General features: G+C 42.5%; 1 protein-coding gene across 1 annotated transcript in view; it reads right to left on the reverse strand.

Moving 5' to 3' along the window:
- Nucleotides 1-14822, reverse strand: part of ano2b (anoctamin 2b) — a 131616-nt gene extending 116794 nt beyond the window's left edge. Inside the window, exons 1-3 of the mRNA XM_070896662.1 lie at nt 14763-14822; nt 7771-7964; nt 5466-5798 (exon numbers count right to left, since the gene is read on the reverse strand). Coding sequence (XP_070752763.1) covers nt 5466-5798; nt 7771-7964; nt 14763-14790 — 555 coding nt within the window. The 5' untranslated portion in view covers nt 14791-14822. The remainder of the gene's footprint in view (nt 1-5465; nt 5799-7770; nt 7965-14762) is intronic.
- Between the last annotated feature and the right edge of the window lie 583 nt (nt 14823-15405).

Genomic DNA, 15405 nt, shown 5'->3' on the forward strand with positions numbered 1-15405 from the left:
GCAAAAATAATTGGCAAAACACCAATCCAAAATGATGTTATTAATCTCTAAGCAGCAGTATAATGTAACAACGCAATTCAACTGCTGGTCGAGGTTACTCCAATTTTATAGTAGCAAAAGTTAGCATGTGGACCCTTGGGTGGAAATTATGTCATTTAGGACTATTGATTTCATCCTGGCCACCACCCATCAGACCCATGCTCCAGAATTAGCTGTGCTCCTAGCTACAACACTGGCATCTACCCAACAAAGTGGAAAATTGCCCAGGTATGTCCTGTCAATTAAAAGCAGAACAAATCCAATCCAATCAATTACCGTCCCATCAGTCCACTCTCAATCATCAGCAAAGTGATGGAAGGAGTCATCAATAATGTCATCAAGCGGCACTTCCTCACCAATAACCTGCTCACCGATACTTAGCCAGGATCACTTGGCTCCAGACCTCTAGGTCTAACTATCTTCAGCTGCTTCATCACTGACTTTCACACCATTATAGGATCAGAAGTCAACTGATCGCTGATAATTGAACAATGTTCAGCTCCATTCAAAATTCCTCAGATAATGAAGCAATCCATGTCCACCATGAAGCAGCAGGACCTGGACAGCATCCAGGTTTGGGCTGATAAGTGGCAAATAACATTCGCACCAAAGAAGTCCCAGGCAATTATAATCCCCAACAATAGAGTACCAAACCACATCCTCATTACATTCAATATCACTACAATGGCCGATTCCCGACCATCAACATCCTGAGGGGTCACCATTGACCCAAGAACTGGAATAGCCACATAAATGCTGTGGCTATTAGAGCAGGTCAGAGGCTGAGTATTCTGCAATGAGTGGCTCATTTCCTGACACCCTGCAGCCTCTCCACCATCTACAAAGCACAAGTCAGGAGTGTGGTGGAATGTTCTCCACTTGTCTGGATAGGTGCAGCTGCAACAACAATCAAGAAGCTCAACACCATCCAGGACAAAGCCGTCCATTTGATCAGCCATAAGCTGAAATGTCCACTTCCTCCACCACCGACGCAACGTGACTGCAGTATGTACTATCTACAAAATGCAATGCAGCAAGTCACCAAGGCTGCTTTAGCAACACCTCCCAAACCTGTGATCTACACCACCTAGAATAAAAAGGGAAGCAGGTGCATGGGAACACCATAATCTCCATATTCCCCTCCAAGTCACATACCATCCTGACTTGGATATATTCTGGAACTCCCTACCTACAGCAGTGTGGGAGCACCTTCACCACAGGGACTGCAGCGGTTCAAGAAAAAGATTGCTTACCATCACCTTCTCAAGGCTAACCAGGCAGGTGCCAGTCTTTCCAGTGAAGCCCACATGCCGAAGAATGAGTTTTTTTTTTGCATGGCTGCACCTTAGCTAGGGTGCGCACATCATACACCATCGCTAGTTTCTGGTGGAATATATGGCTGAACTTAAATAGGGCATTAAACTGGCAGATCTTATCTCCTCCATTAATTATAATCCCCCTCCATCAGACAGATCCGCTGGGTTTACAAGGTTAACTATGTGTATTACAATAGGAGGAAGCAGTGGATAGAACTTCGGGATGACTATGTGAGTGTGAAAGGAAAAATCATTGCAGGAGATTCCCCTTAGAACTCCTTTGAGCTCCTTTTGTCTGTCCACACACTAAACAAAACATGCACGTTAATTAAGAGCTGTTTGTTTTTTTAACATCATCGTTGATGAGCAAGCTGGGCTTTAACTATTCATCAGAGAAATGAGTTTATATACATTAAAGTAGCTTCTTTATGAAATGCAACAAAGTCTATAAGTAAGAGGACATATTATTTTGAACTGCTAACAATATGAACCTAAGTATAAAATTCAGTAATGCACTGTATGAAAATGTTGCTTGTTATTTGTTGACATGGAGCTAATAAGTATCTCTAGCTGCTGTCAGGGATGAGAGGGAAAAGAGTGTCCTCGTGGAATCTAATCATTAACCAGAGTATATATATTAATGACATGTAACATCTGGTGGTTAGTTAGTGGCAGATAAAGCTAACTGAAATCAACCACATTACAAAATCCAGTTTCAGCAGGCATTATTCTTTGTGAAATTGATAATAACAGCCTAAAAAATGGTGTGCAACATTCAGCCAGACCAGCTGGGGGAATGCATCAAGTGGAGATAAAACACTTCCTCAAGGCTAAATGGAAATTTTGGAACGTGTGTCAATCTGTATTGTTCTCACAAGCTTCCTAGTAACAGGTTATGCAGTAACATGAGCCGGAGCAGGGGCCGTTTCTCAGTGTGAGTGCTGGCATGAGCCCACCTACAGCCATCGCCATTGATGTTGCTAAAGTCCACAAGGTCGGGGGCAGGAGAAGCAGTCCTTTTGTGCTTGGAGGTGTGGGGTATTTTGGTATTAGAGGATGCAGCATACAATGATGCGATTTCCTAGCCACTAAGGCAGTCAAGCACGCATACAGCATTATAATATTAGGATTGAGCTGTGAGGGGGTGGGGGGAGGAGAGGAGAGTCGGAACCCAGCAATCGGGAGGGAAAGATTGGGGCTTGGTTGAAGAGTGGGGGGGGGTGGGGGGCGGGGGGGTGGTTGGCTGATTACAGGGGCAGGCTGCCAAACTAGATAATGCTCATTGCACAGCTTGTCCATTGGAAAATCAGATGCAGTTGTAATGGATGTGCCATCCTCCTTACCCAGTATTGCTATACGCCCTCTCAGCTTTGGGAGTACAACTTTCTGCTTACATACTAAGCTTGATTTTCTCCTCAATAACTTCAAACCAAGGCACTTGGAATTGAACTTTTCACTAACAAATATTATTTGAAGGATGTTCCCCTTCATTATTTGGGTAATTATCCATTTTGTTCGTAAAATGGAAAGCTTCTTAGAAGTCGTTTTAAAAAGAATAAATGTAAACAAATGCAAACTACATACCATGAGATGGGCAAAGGAGATCCAAATGACTTGTTGCAAATTTACTTTTTGATATTTTGAAAACTTTTGTGCATGGATATTAATTTACTTCTGAAGCGTTTTTCTTAATGTATTCAAAAATATTAATTAATCAAAAGGAATACAGCAATTACCAATTACTGTTCTAAATAAGTGTTTTGTTTGGCACTTCATGTTACAGATGTTTCAAACAGCCATTCTCGTACAAGGAAATACGTGTCAAATATTACGGTGTGGCATGAAGTTGGGATTATTCGCATTACAACTGAGAAGGTTAAGCGGAGCTGTTCAAAATTTTGAGGGGTTTTGAAAGAGTTATTAAAAAGAAACCATTTCCACTGGCAGGGAGGGTCAGTAACCATAGGACACAGATTTAAGATCATTGGCAAAAGAGCCAGAGGGAAGATTAGGAGATTTTTTTTACATAAGGAGTTGTTATGATCTGGACTGCACTATCTGAAAGGCTGGTGCAAGCTGATTCCATAGTAACTTTCATAAGAGAATTGGATATATAATTGAAAAGAAAAATTTTCAGGGCTATGGGGAAAGAACACGGGAGTGAGACTAATTGTGTAATTTATTCCATTTACTGTAAAGTCTGATGGACTGGTTAAATCTTCCTGTGTCATCATATCCTTTCTAAATACAAGGGTGCATCATATAAACTAGTGTCTCAGGCAGTTGTTACTTTATAGAAGGGGACTAGGCTTGCTTTGACTGTTAGTGAATGGAAAACTGAAAACTGCTATGAAAAATAACTTTTGACTAAACTCAAATGGCTCAATGCTGTCACTAAAGCAGAACAGTGTAATTTGAAGGCCTTTGTGATTAGAGTTTCACATTTTATTTTGAGCTTTTTTGACTGCACATGTTTGATTTGGCTTGACGAAGGCCTTTTATAATGTTTTCTTGTAGTAAAATTCTGGAAAATGTACAATCAGAAGTTTTTAAACATTTAAGCTGAATTGTCCAAGGGCTATTGCACACCCAATGGCACATTATATAATATTCAATTCACTTGTACACAGGTTCACTGCAACACAAATGAAACGGTGCTGACTCTACTATAGTCATATAAAGTTAAAAAAATCAAAAACACAAATCATACTATGTAGTTCAGAAGTAGGAAAAATTGCATTAAAATGGAATGATATAATTTGGCAGACTTTATTTGAATTATACTTTCAAATTAAAAATAAATTATTAGCTGATTCCCCAACGTGTTGCTGCTGGTGAGTCTGGGATTACACTGTTTTATCAAAGTGTAGGATGGAGAAAGTGTGACAGGGAAAGTATTAGGAGAAAGTAAGTGTGACACTGACAGGAAGTGTGTGCTACATGCAAGACTTTCAATATATTCTAGATAGATTTAATGTCACATGATGATGTCAACTTCTAAATAATGTCACGTGTACAGAGGCTGGGTGTGAAAGACCATCAAATGTCACTCATGGCTGTCTCAACTCGAGTGAAAGAATGCCTACTGTTCATCATCTTCAAACAGACATTTTGTTTCTTTTTCAGATGGGAGATACCTTAACTGTACAGGTTGAACCTCTCTTGTCTGGCACCTTCTGGACCTGGCCTGTGCCGGATAAGAGATTTTGTCGGTCGAGAGGAGGTCACATTAAATTGGATGGCAAGGGGATATTGAGGCTGGCTGGCTTGGGGCTGGGAGTGCGACAGAGAGATCATGGCGGGTGGGGGGGGGGGGGGGGGGCGGTGGATGTGGATCGCGGGGTCAGGCCAATGATTGCAGGGGTCGGCAGCGAAGAAGTACTTCAATTTGCTCATGTCGGAGCGGCTGGGAATGGTGCCGGATAAGGGAGTCCTGGATAAGGGAGGTTCAACCTGTATTTAAATTTAGTGTGCTACAATCACAAATACTGCTGCTCAAAGTTACTTCATGCTCAAATTATAATTTTTAATTTTCACAAGGATTGAAATATCATTCCTGCAGTCAATGGAATTATTAACTGCACTCATAATCAGGCGCTAGATTCCATTTTTTATCAAATATGGACGATAGCCTGAATCTCAGTGCTTATATGGGCGCTAAGTGGGCGCTAAATGGGCGATGATGTGCTGAAAGTCGAGCCCATAGAATAACTATGAACTGCACATATTCTCACTAAGACATATTCAAATGCATCTCTGTCCACAGAGACTCGTGTAGGCTCGAGTTATAGGAAGGGTGTAGACTTGAGTTTTTATTTCGGAATCATGAAAAGATATCTGAAGCACCTTTAACATAGTAAAACATCCCAAAGCACTTCACTGGTGTGTGATCAGACAACTGACACCAAGCCAAAGAAGGAGACATTAGGACAGATGGTCAAAAGCTTGCTCAAAGAAGCCTTTCTTTACTTAACTATTTGCACGTCTTTTAAATTTACTCCAATATTCATCTTTGCAAAATCATCACAAAACAACTAACAATATGTTGCCACCATCTCCCAAAGTTTAGATTTAATAAACTGCAGAGTTTAGCACAATTTATTTTCTCACCTCTTTGTCTTTCTCTATCTCCAGTCCACTCTCCATGAGGTGCTTCTCAAACTCTTCCCTCCGAGCTCTCCCTTCTTCCTCCACAGATTCCTGAGGGCTGTAAACTTCCAGCACAACCTCCGGCTGACACCCTGGTTTATGGTCTTTACTCCTGTGGGGCATTGTCACAGTGCCATTTCGCAGAGATGCTCCTGAACACTGAGAGGTCGATAGAGAAGTAAGCTTTCTATATTGATAAACCAAAACATAGTCGACCTTTCTCTTCCCTTCACTGAAATACAGGCCTTTTTTAGTGTCTACCTCTTCATTATCTTCAAAGTAGTTGTTAATAACCTAAGGAAAGACAAAAGAAAAAAGGTAAATCAAGCACCATACCTAAGGTTTTCTAAACTGGTATGTCCCAGTTTTTATAATGGTGTTCCAATGTTATATATTACAGGTGGAACCTCTCTTATCCGGCACACTCGGGCCCTGACCTGTGCCTGATAAGAGGATTTGCCGGACAATGGGAGGTCACGCCGACCCTCGACTTTCCTGGTCCTGGTGACAGCACTCGTGCCCCTGACTGCCTCGGCCACGCCCCGGCACCAAAACTCCCGCCACGCTCCTTCTCTCCGCTGCCAGGACACCACCGACACTAAGCAGCAGCTCCAGACAGAGCCAGGAAGTTGTGGTGGGAAGTGTGGGAAAAGACCACGCTGAAATCTCGGGCCTCCCTCTGTCGTGGTGCTGGTTTGCCACTGCTGACAACGCTGCTGACAACGACGTTGGGCAGAAGCCTACTGCACAGCATTTCGGGCCCAGCGACCATTGCAGGGGGAGGGGGGTGGCCTTTAATGTTCGACTCATACCCTGAAATCTTTACTGGATTATTATGAAGGCTGGAAGAACTCCCGGGGGAAACATTAATGAGAGTTGAGGCTCCTGGGTGGCAGCAGCCTAAATTATTTTTGTGGATAATATCAAACTTACTGGGCTTTTTTAGCTCTGTTGTCCGTGGAAATGATCGGAGGGAATTCCAGAGTTTAGGGACTATGCAGTTGAAAGCACAGCCGCCAATGGTGGATTGATGAAAATTGGGGATTACAGTACTCCTGGACTGTACAGGATTAACTGTAGGAGCACTGGAGAGGGGAGGAAAGCTTTAAACAGAAAGCGCCTCCTGTATTAAACGTTGACGAAGGGTAATGCTGACAATGCTGCTGTCAACACCCTGGCTGCGTTCTGCACATGCGCCCCCCTGGGGCTGGGAATGATGCCGTACAAGGGAGGTTGCCGGTTAAAGGAGTACCGGATAAGAGAGGTGCAACCTGTACAAGAATCTAAACAAACCAAAAACACGGCAGAATATGGTCATGTTTATGTTGCTATGTATTTTACACACTTGTATAATTTTACCTGCACTGTATTTTAGTAGCCGTGATATGTGTTATATATTTGGACAGTTTGACAATCCATAAACAGTTTTGCTTCAAGATGATGAGGAGGATGAAATTGGGCATTGGCAGGAACGCAATACAGGCGGTATCACATCTGTCACCCATTATACACCCCTACCCCCAATATTCAATTCTGTTAACTTCAGCAGAACTGAATATAAGGCGTGTGATATAATGGACGGCGACAACAATTACATCTATTTTGTGTCCCCACCCAAATATCCCCTGGGGTGCTCTCAAAACTGACTGTAGATATGGTCCAAATATTACTATTGATAAACATGCTCACAAAGAAAAGCTAAAGACAGAAATTAACTGGCAGATTTGGTACTAACATTTCATTTAAATCAATATTGAGTGAATATCAAAGACATTCCCAAAGAACTGAAAGAACTAAGGATGTGACTAGTTGCATCTGAAATAAACTACTGTTCTAATTAAAGCAGGTATTTTACAGCAGATACTCACTGGATGACAAAGAGCAATTGCAAGATCCATGCGGTGAGTTCAAACTGTTTGTTGAAAAAAACAACTGGCAGGCTGCTGGCACAATAACATTTAACATCTCTTCGTTGGCAAAGAAAATACTTTCAGCTTATTCCCACCAACCTTCAAGTGAACGTAAGTGCCTTTCTTGTCCTTAACTGTTGTTTGAGGTACAGAAAATAAATTGAAGGGTAAGCACCTAAAGCTACAAGGAGCCAACTGTTACAAGATTGTTTTATTCTGGCTTACAAACCCTGTGTGATGCTCAGCTCCAGTTACTGATGAGCCCAGGGAGATGCAATCTTGCAGTCAGGGTCGCCATGACAACCCTGGTAACAAGCCATTGTTTTAGAGAGATTCACACATACATATACACTTACCGGTGGGCTTTCTGGCTCCTCTTTGCTGACTGATTCTGAGGCTGCGTTGTCCAAAATTCCACTAGCAAAGCTGAACTGCACCCGTGGTAAATTAGATTGTGGAATTGTAAGATATTTTCCAAACACTTTTGGTCCAGCACTTGTTGCTTCTCTGGGCTTTTGATATGGGCGATGTGAAAGGATTATAGGGGTACCTGCCGGTGAGAGATTACAAATATCTCTTTTTATAACCATTGCATTTGCGACATGCTTTTCAAAAAAGAACATATCAGAGCACAATCTTTTACATTTTAAGTCTGTACATCTCACGCAAATTACATCTCATGTATATTGAATGTTCAAGCATTTAGTAGAGACGGAAATATTCAAATGCGAGCATGTAAAGGTTGCCAAATTTAAAAAACTAATTTTAAATGCAGGTCACCTCTACAAGGAAGATAGCACAACACGTTACAGAGAATCTGAGAGAGTTGAGGATTCCAGAGTTTGCACAGCGCGAGGAGAGTAGCCCAGCGGGAATTACAAGAGGAGCAAGGCTGGGAGCTATACCAACCGACCTAGGAGGGTAAGAAGTAAAAACAATCAAAATGTGACGTCACAGGAAAGCAGGAAAGTAATTGGTTGGTCAGTATTTCTCTCTTTTTCTTGGGCATTGGCTTAATTTAAGAGCCGGGATTAAAATCTAAATGTTCACAACTTGAAAACTAAATGAATTAAATAAAGTACATTAGAGATGGCAGGGGAGGCGATGTGTTGCAGCTGTTGCATGTGGGAGCTGGTGGACACCATTGAGGTCCACGGCGACCACTTCTGCAGCAAGTGTTGGCGGCTCATGGAACTTTGGCTCCGAGTTGATGAGCTGGAGCCCGAGCTTCAAACACTGCAACACATCAGGGAGGCGGAGAGTTACCTGGACGCTGTATTCCAGCAGAGAGTCACACCCTTTAAGTTAAATAATTCAAATTTGGTCCGTGGTCTGTAAGAGGAGGGTGTGACTACAAGTGAGGAAGGTATGGGGACCCAGGATGGCATGATGAGGAGCCTCGGCCCTTGCTCTTGTCCAACAGGTTTGAGGCTCTTACTCCCTGTGTGGACAAGAGCAGGGACTGCAGGGAGGATGAGCAAACGGACCACAGCACTGTAGTACAGGGGACCATTCAAGTGGGGACAGTATAGTTAGGGGGATAGATACTCTGCAGCCGAGAGTGTGAGTCCCGAAGGCTGTGTTGCCTGCCCAGTGCCAGGGTTATGGATATCTCCTCTGGGCTCGAGAGGAACTTGAAGTGGGAGGGGGAAGATCCAGTTGTCCACGAAGGTACCAACGACATAGGTAGGACAAAGAAAGAGGTTCTGCTGAGGGTGTATGAGGGGCTAAATTAAAAAGCAGTACCACAAAAGTAATAATCTCTGGATTACTACCTGAGCCATGAGCAAATTTGCATAGGGTAAATTAGATCAGAGAGATGAACGTGTGGCTCAAAGATTGGTGTGGGTTTCAATTCATGGGGCACTGGCACCAGTACTGGGACAGGAGAGAGCTGTTCCTTCGGGATGGGCTTCACTTGAACCAGGCTGGGACCAGTGTCCTGGCGAATTGAATAACTAGGGCTGTAGATTGGGTTTTAAACTATATAGTGGGAGGGAAGCATCCGGTGAGCAGAATTTAAAAAGAGAAAGGAGAATGCACAATTGTAGGGTAGCAAAAGGGATAATGATAACCAGAGTGTGATAGGAAGGGACAGAGCATATACACATAAGACAAAATTAAAAGCTCTATATCTGAACATACGCAGCATTTGTAACAAGGTAGATGAGTTGACGGCACAAGTAGAAATAAATGGGTATGATCTGATTGCCATTACAGAGACGTAGTTGCAAGGTGACCAAGGATGGGAACTGAATATTATGGGGTATTTGCCATTTCGTAAGGATAGGCAGAAAGGAAAAGGAAGTGGGGTAGCTCTGTTAATAAGGGATGAGATTAGTGCAGCAGTGAGAAATGATATTGGCTCAGAAGATCAAGATATAGAATCAGTTTGGATGGAGATAAGAAATAATAAGGATAAGAAGTCACTGGTGGGAGTGATCTACAGGCCCTCAAACAGTAGCCACACTGTAGGACAGAGTATCAGTCAAGATATAATAGATGATTGTAAGAAAGGTACAGCAATAATCACGGGCGATTTTAATCTTCATCTTCTTGATTGGACAAATCAAATTGGCAAAGGTAGCCTTGAGGAAAAGTTCATAGAGTGTATGCGGAATATTTTCTTGAAACAATATGTTGTGGAACCAACCAGGGAGCAGACTATTTTAGATCTGGTAACTAGTGTCCTGAACTTAAATAAAGGTGATTGCAAAGAATTGAAGGCAGAGTTGGTTAAAGTGGATTGGGAAAATAGATTAAATGGTAAGACTGTAGAAAATCAGTGGCAAACATTTAAGGAGCTATTTCATAACTCTCAGCAAAGATATATACCAGTGAGAAAGAAAGACTCTCAGAGAAGGATGAACCATCTGTGGTTCATCCTAAGGAAATAAAGGATGGTATCAAATTGAAAACAAAGGCATACAATGTTATGAAGAGCAATGGAAGGTCAGAGAATGGGGACATTTTTAGAAACTAGCAAAGGATGACGAGAAAAATTATAAAGAGAGCGAAGATAGCTTATGAGAGTAAACTAGCAAGAAATATAAAAACAGACAGCAAGAGCTTCTACAGGTATATAAAAAGGAAGCAAGTAGCTAAAGTAAACATTGGTCCCTTATAGGATGTGACTAGGGAATTAATAATGGGAAACGGGCAAAAATGGCAGAGACTTTGAACAAATATTATGTGTTGGTCTTCATGGTAGAAGACACTAAAGTATTCCAATAATTGATAATCAATGAGCTATTTGGGGGGGGGGAGGCGGTGCAGGACTTAAAACAATCACTATCACTAAAGAAAAAGTACTAGGCAAACTAATGGGACTAAAGGTGGACAAGTTCCCTCATCCTGATAGCTTGCATCCTAGGGTCTTAAAAGAGGTGACTGCAGAGATAGTGGATGCATTGGTTGTAATGCAGGAAGTCCTGCTACAACTGTACAGGGCGTTGGTAAGACTACACCTGGACTACTGCGTATAGTTTTGGTCTCCTTATTTAAGGAAGGATATACTTGCATTGGAGGCGGTTCAGAGAAGGTTCACGAGGTTGATTCCTGAGATGGAGCAGATGCCATATGAAAAAGCTTGAGCAGGTTGGGCTTATGCTCATTGGCGTTTAGAAGACTGAGAGGTGATCTTATTGAAACATATAAGATTCTGTGGGGGCTTGACAGGGTAGATGCAGAGAGGATGTTTCCCCTAATGGATCTAGAACTAGGGGATATAGTTTCAGAATAAGGGTCGCCCATTTAAAACAGAAATGAGGAATTTCTTCTCTCAGAGGGTCGTGAATCTTTGGAATTCTCCACCTCAGAGAGCTGTGGAGGTTGGGTCATTAAATGCATTTAAGATGGAGATAAACAGAATTTTGAACGATAAGTGAGTCAAGTGTTATGGGGAACAGGCGGGGAAGTGAAGCTGAGGCCAGGATCAGATCAGCCATGATCTTATTGAATGGCGGAGTACGCTCGAGGGGGCAAATGGTCTACTCCTGCTCCTATTTCTTATGTTCTTATGGATCAAAAACAGGCCGTCAAGTCTGTGCCAGAGTTTTTTCGACACATGATCTAGCTAGTCTAATCCCACTCTCTTGATCACTTCCATGCCCTTTAATCGTTCTCTTTTTCAAACAACCAACACCCTTTGTAAAGGACTTCTGCTTCTATAATGGCTCGTGCCAGAGAAACCCATTTATAACTGATCCCTGCATAAAGCCACTTCTTGCTTCAGTGGTAGCACGCTTGCCTGAGTCCAGAGATTGGGGATTCAAGACCCACTCCAGTGCAGTTCTGAGGAAAGGCTCCACTGTTGGAGGTACTATCTGTCAGATAAGATGTTAAACAAAGGCCCTGTCTACCATCTCAGATGGACATCAAAGATCCCATAGCGCTGTATGATCTAGAGCAGACGGGTGCTCCTGGTGTCCTAGCCAACATTTATTCTTCAACATCCCAAAAAAAAGATTATAGTCATTACTGTCCTATAAATTTCTTGTCCACGTTCCTTCAACACCCTATGAGATAACAGGCTCTTCACTGTGCCAGCTGAAAGTATCCCAGATGAAAATCAATCTGGTCGCATCAACCAGCTCAACACAGCACTGGTTTCCCAACTTTTTAATTGAAGTATTTTCCAAATGAAGATCAATTTATTATTTCAAGTTTATTCGTCATTCTTCAGAAAGGGCAAAATCAACCGAGGCAACTTTTTCTCATCACTCTATGTTTGATATATTCTCTTTTCATTGCTCTTTTTCATTACTTGCCTCCTTTCCCCTCTGAGGCTGATAACTTCTTGCTGGGATATGGGTCCACCTATGTTGGGCTCCCTCCTGTACCTCACTAAATGCCTATCATTTACAGATGGGAACTGATGGTAATTATTAGGCTATTCAACTGCAGAGGGCAATAAAACTGAGCCTGGTCCTGTCTTTACCTAACGTTCTTACACAGGCACGTACACACATGCACACACACATATATCAAGGAAACAGGCGCGAGAACCCTGCTCACTATTCTCTTCCCTAATCCAGGGCAGTGACTGGCCCGACAGGCACCCCTGCTGAAATCAGCTAATTCAGTGCCGATTGGGGATCAAACTGGGGCTTTCCAGCTCCATGAGGCTCAGAAGTATGCTGCCTTGGCAAATTGGGACACTAAGGAAGAAACACTGGGATTTTTCGCCTCCTGTTGTGGTGCATCACCTGTTGTTTCTGCAGAGTCTTGGTACAGACAATGTAAAAGGATTACAAGGTTATCTGCTTGCTGAAGGATTACAAAGATCTTTTTATAGCCATCTCATTTGCTACATGCGTTTAACAAGAACATATTAGTGCACAGTCTTCCTCATTATTAAATCAACATAAATTTCACTTGAATTAAGCATTTTTAATAGATTAAAAGTTAAAAAAATTAACTCTAAATAAGAAATCTAAATGCAGTCAGAATAAAAGTTCTTTAAAAATGGATGTCACCTTATGGAGGATGATATTACAATATGTTCTAATAGGCAAGGTAACTAAAATAACGACAACATAATCATGCCCAACAGTCAATCCAAATCAGTTGAACCTCCAACACAGTGAAATGCTGAAACAAGGATTGTAAATGGAGGGGGAATGGGTGGCACATGGGACTTGTGTTTACTTCACCTCTCTGTCCTGGGTCAGTGTCCAGTCCAGATTGAATAGAAGAAAGTACCATTGTGCCAGCTTTAACAGGGGGTTGAGGAGTTTCAATCAGTTTGGCAAAATATCAGGATTTTTTTAAAAAGCAATATAAATGCTTAATGCTGATCTATTTGTGTCAGAGGCTAACTTTGCAAATCAGTTTTCAAGTTTATTCAAAGTCCTCGTAAGGCTTGTTGTTCACACTACTACCAAGAGTAAACCCAGGGCTCCAGTTTTCACCCCGATGGCTGAGAACTGTCGCAGAGATGTGTCTCCAATCACACGATATCTCAGGAACTGCACCAGAGATGGTCCTGTGATGCCAATAAGGTGCCAAGAGTGCCTGCAGTGCCATGGGGTACCAACCAAATCCATTAAGAGCAGCACTGCTGATAGCAACACTGAATAGCTACCCCTTGATAATACTAGATGCCACATGAAGTGTAGTCACTGTTGTAATGTAGGAAACGCAGCAGCCAATTTACACACAGCAACCTCCCACAGATAGTAATGAGGTAATGGCCAGATCATCTGTTTTAGGTGTTGGTTGAGGGATTATTGTTGGCCAGGATAACAGTGAACTCTCCTGCTCATCTTCGAATGGTGCCATGGGATCTCTTATGTATAACTGAGAGGGCAGTCAGATACTTTGTTCATTGTTTCAGCTTAATGGCGGCACCTCCAACAGTGCAGCATTCCCTCAACACTGCACTGGAGTGTGGGCCTGGATCATATGCTCAGGTCCCTGGAGTGGGACCATGAACCCTCATGCTTCTGCCTCAGAGGTAAGCGAGCTACCCACTGAGCCATGGTTAAAAGACAACATCACTTGGATTACAAATCTACCACCAGTTTGAACAGTCAAGCTAACCATTAAAGTCTCAAGGTTTCCTGAACTGGATACGTGTTAAAATTATGAACAAATTCAAATTCACTTTTAAGACCGATAATGACTTCATGTTGTCTGTAGCTTACACTAGAATATATGAATAAATCCGAACGGTTAGCAAGCCCACACTGCCTATTTAAACACAGGATATAGACTGTCTGCCTCTATCACTGTCCCAAATCTAAAATCAACAAGCAATTCATTTACTGAGCAGCAGCTGAGGAAACAACTCCAGTGCTCAGTGTGAAATTTGCCAATTTAACACGGACGCTAATAAGAAGTGAGAGAGTTGAGTTGTAACCCGAGAGTGTTGTTCTGCAGTAATCCCTGGGAGACTACAGATTTATTGCTCGACCTTTGCTACATCAGCATATGTTTGGAGATGTGTGAAATAAAATAAACACAACGGATTATTGTCATTTTGCAGACGGCCAGAAGCCATTCAATGCAGAGAACCACGTTGTATTTATAAATCTGCCCATTCAGTTCGCATGTTGCAGGTGTATTACGGGCGCAGAACCTCATTGAGATTTTCAAAAGTCCCTATTATTAACTCTACGGGGCTCAATGTGTTTGGAGATGGATCCAGAATTAATTTTCGCTCGGAGTTTGTCAGCCACTTGCAATAACTATTCACCTTGACCGTTATTCCGAACCGCTACATCACGTTTCCGCGGATTGCCCGACCACACACGCTCAACAGAACTTCTTGCACACATTAGCCCGAATAACCGAACCACCTCTTGCTGATTCTGTGCTCGACAATAAATATAACGCGGACACTTACCGGGTGCTGGCCGTGCGTGATCTGACATGTTGGGACAGGGACAGGGTCAGAGGTGCGTGCGGTTTATCTGCGAGAGGACTAATCTGTCTCACTGTGTGTTGTCTGTACTAGGTTAATGTGCGAGCGGCTCTTGCAGCTAATTCCTTGTCTCGTTGAACGGTGTTAGACGAGCCAAAGGCAAACCTTCCCTTTCATTAATCACCAAATACTAAGGCCACGCTAAGGGGTCTATCATTCCCCACCCCCTTCCTTTTGTAAAGCATCTTTCACTTTACATGGGAACAGGAATAATTTCCAAATTAGAGCCAGGCCACTCAGGGAAACAGTGAAGCACATTTTCACCACAAGGGCAGTGGAAATCTGGAATTCTCTCCTGCAAAGGCTGTGAATACTGGGACAATTAAAGCTTTCAAAACTGAGATTGATAGATTTTTGGTTGGGCAAGGATATGAAGGGCAGAACAGGCTCAAGGGGCTGAATGACCTACTCATGTTCCTAGGAGTAGAAATTCAATTAGACCATGGCTGATCTGTACCTCAACTCCATTTACCAAGTTTTGCTCCATAATCCCTTGATACCCACATCTAACAAAAATCCATCACCTCAGTCCTGAACATTTCAACTTTATTCTCTGTCCCCCAAA

The sequence above is a fragment of the Pristiophorus japonicus genome, chromosome 13 (assembly GCF_044704955.1).
Source record: "Pristiophorus japonicus isolate sPriJap1 chromosome 13, sPriJap1.hap1, whole genome shotgun sequence".
In the NCBI taxonomy this organism is placed as follows: domain Eukaryota; kingdom Metazoa; phylum Chordata; class Chondrichthyes; family Pristiophoridae; genus Pristiophorus; species Pristiophorus japonicus.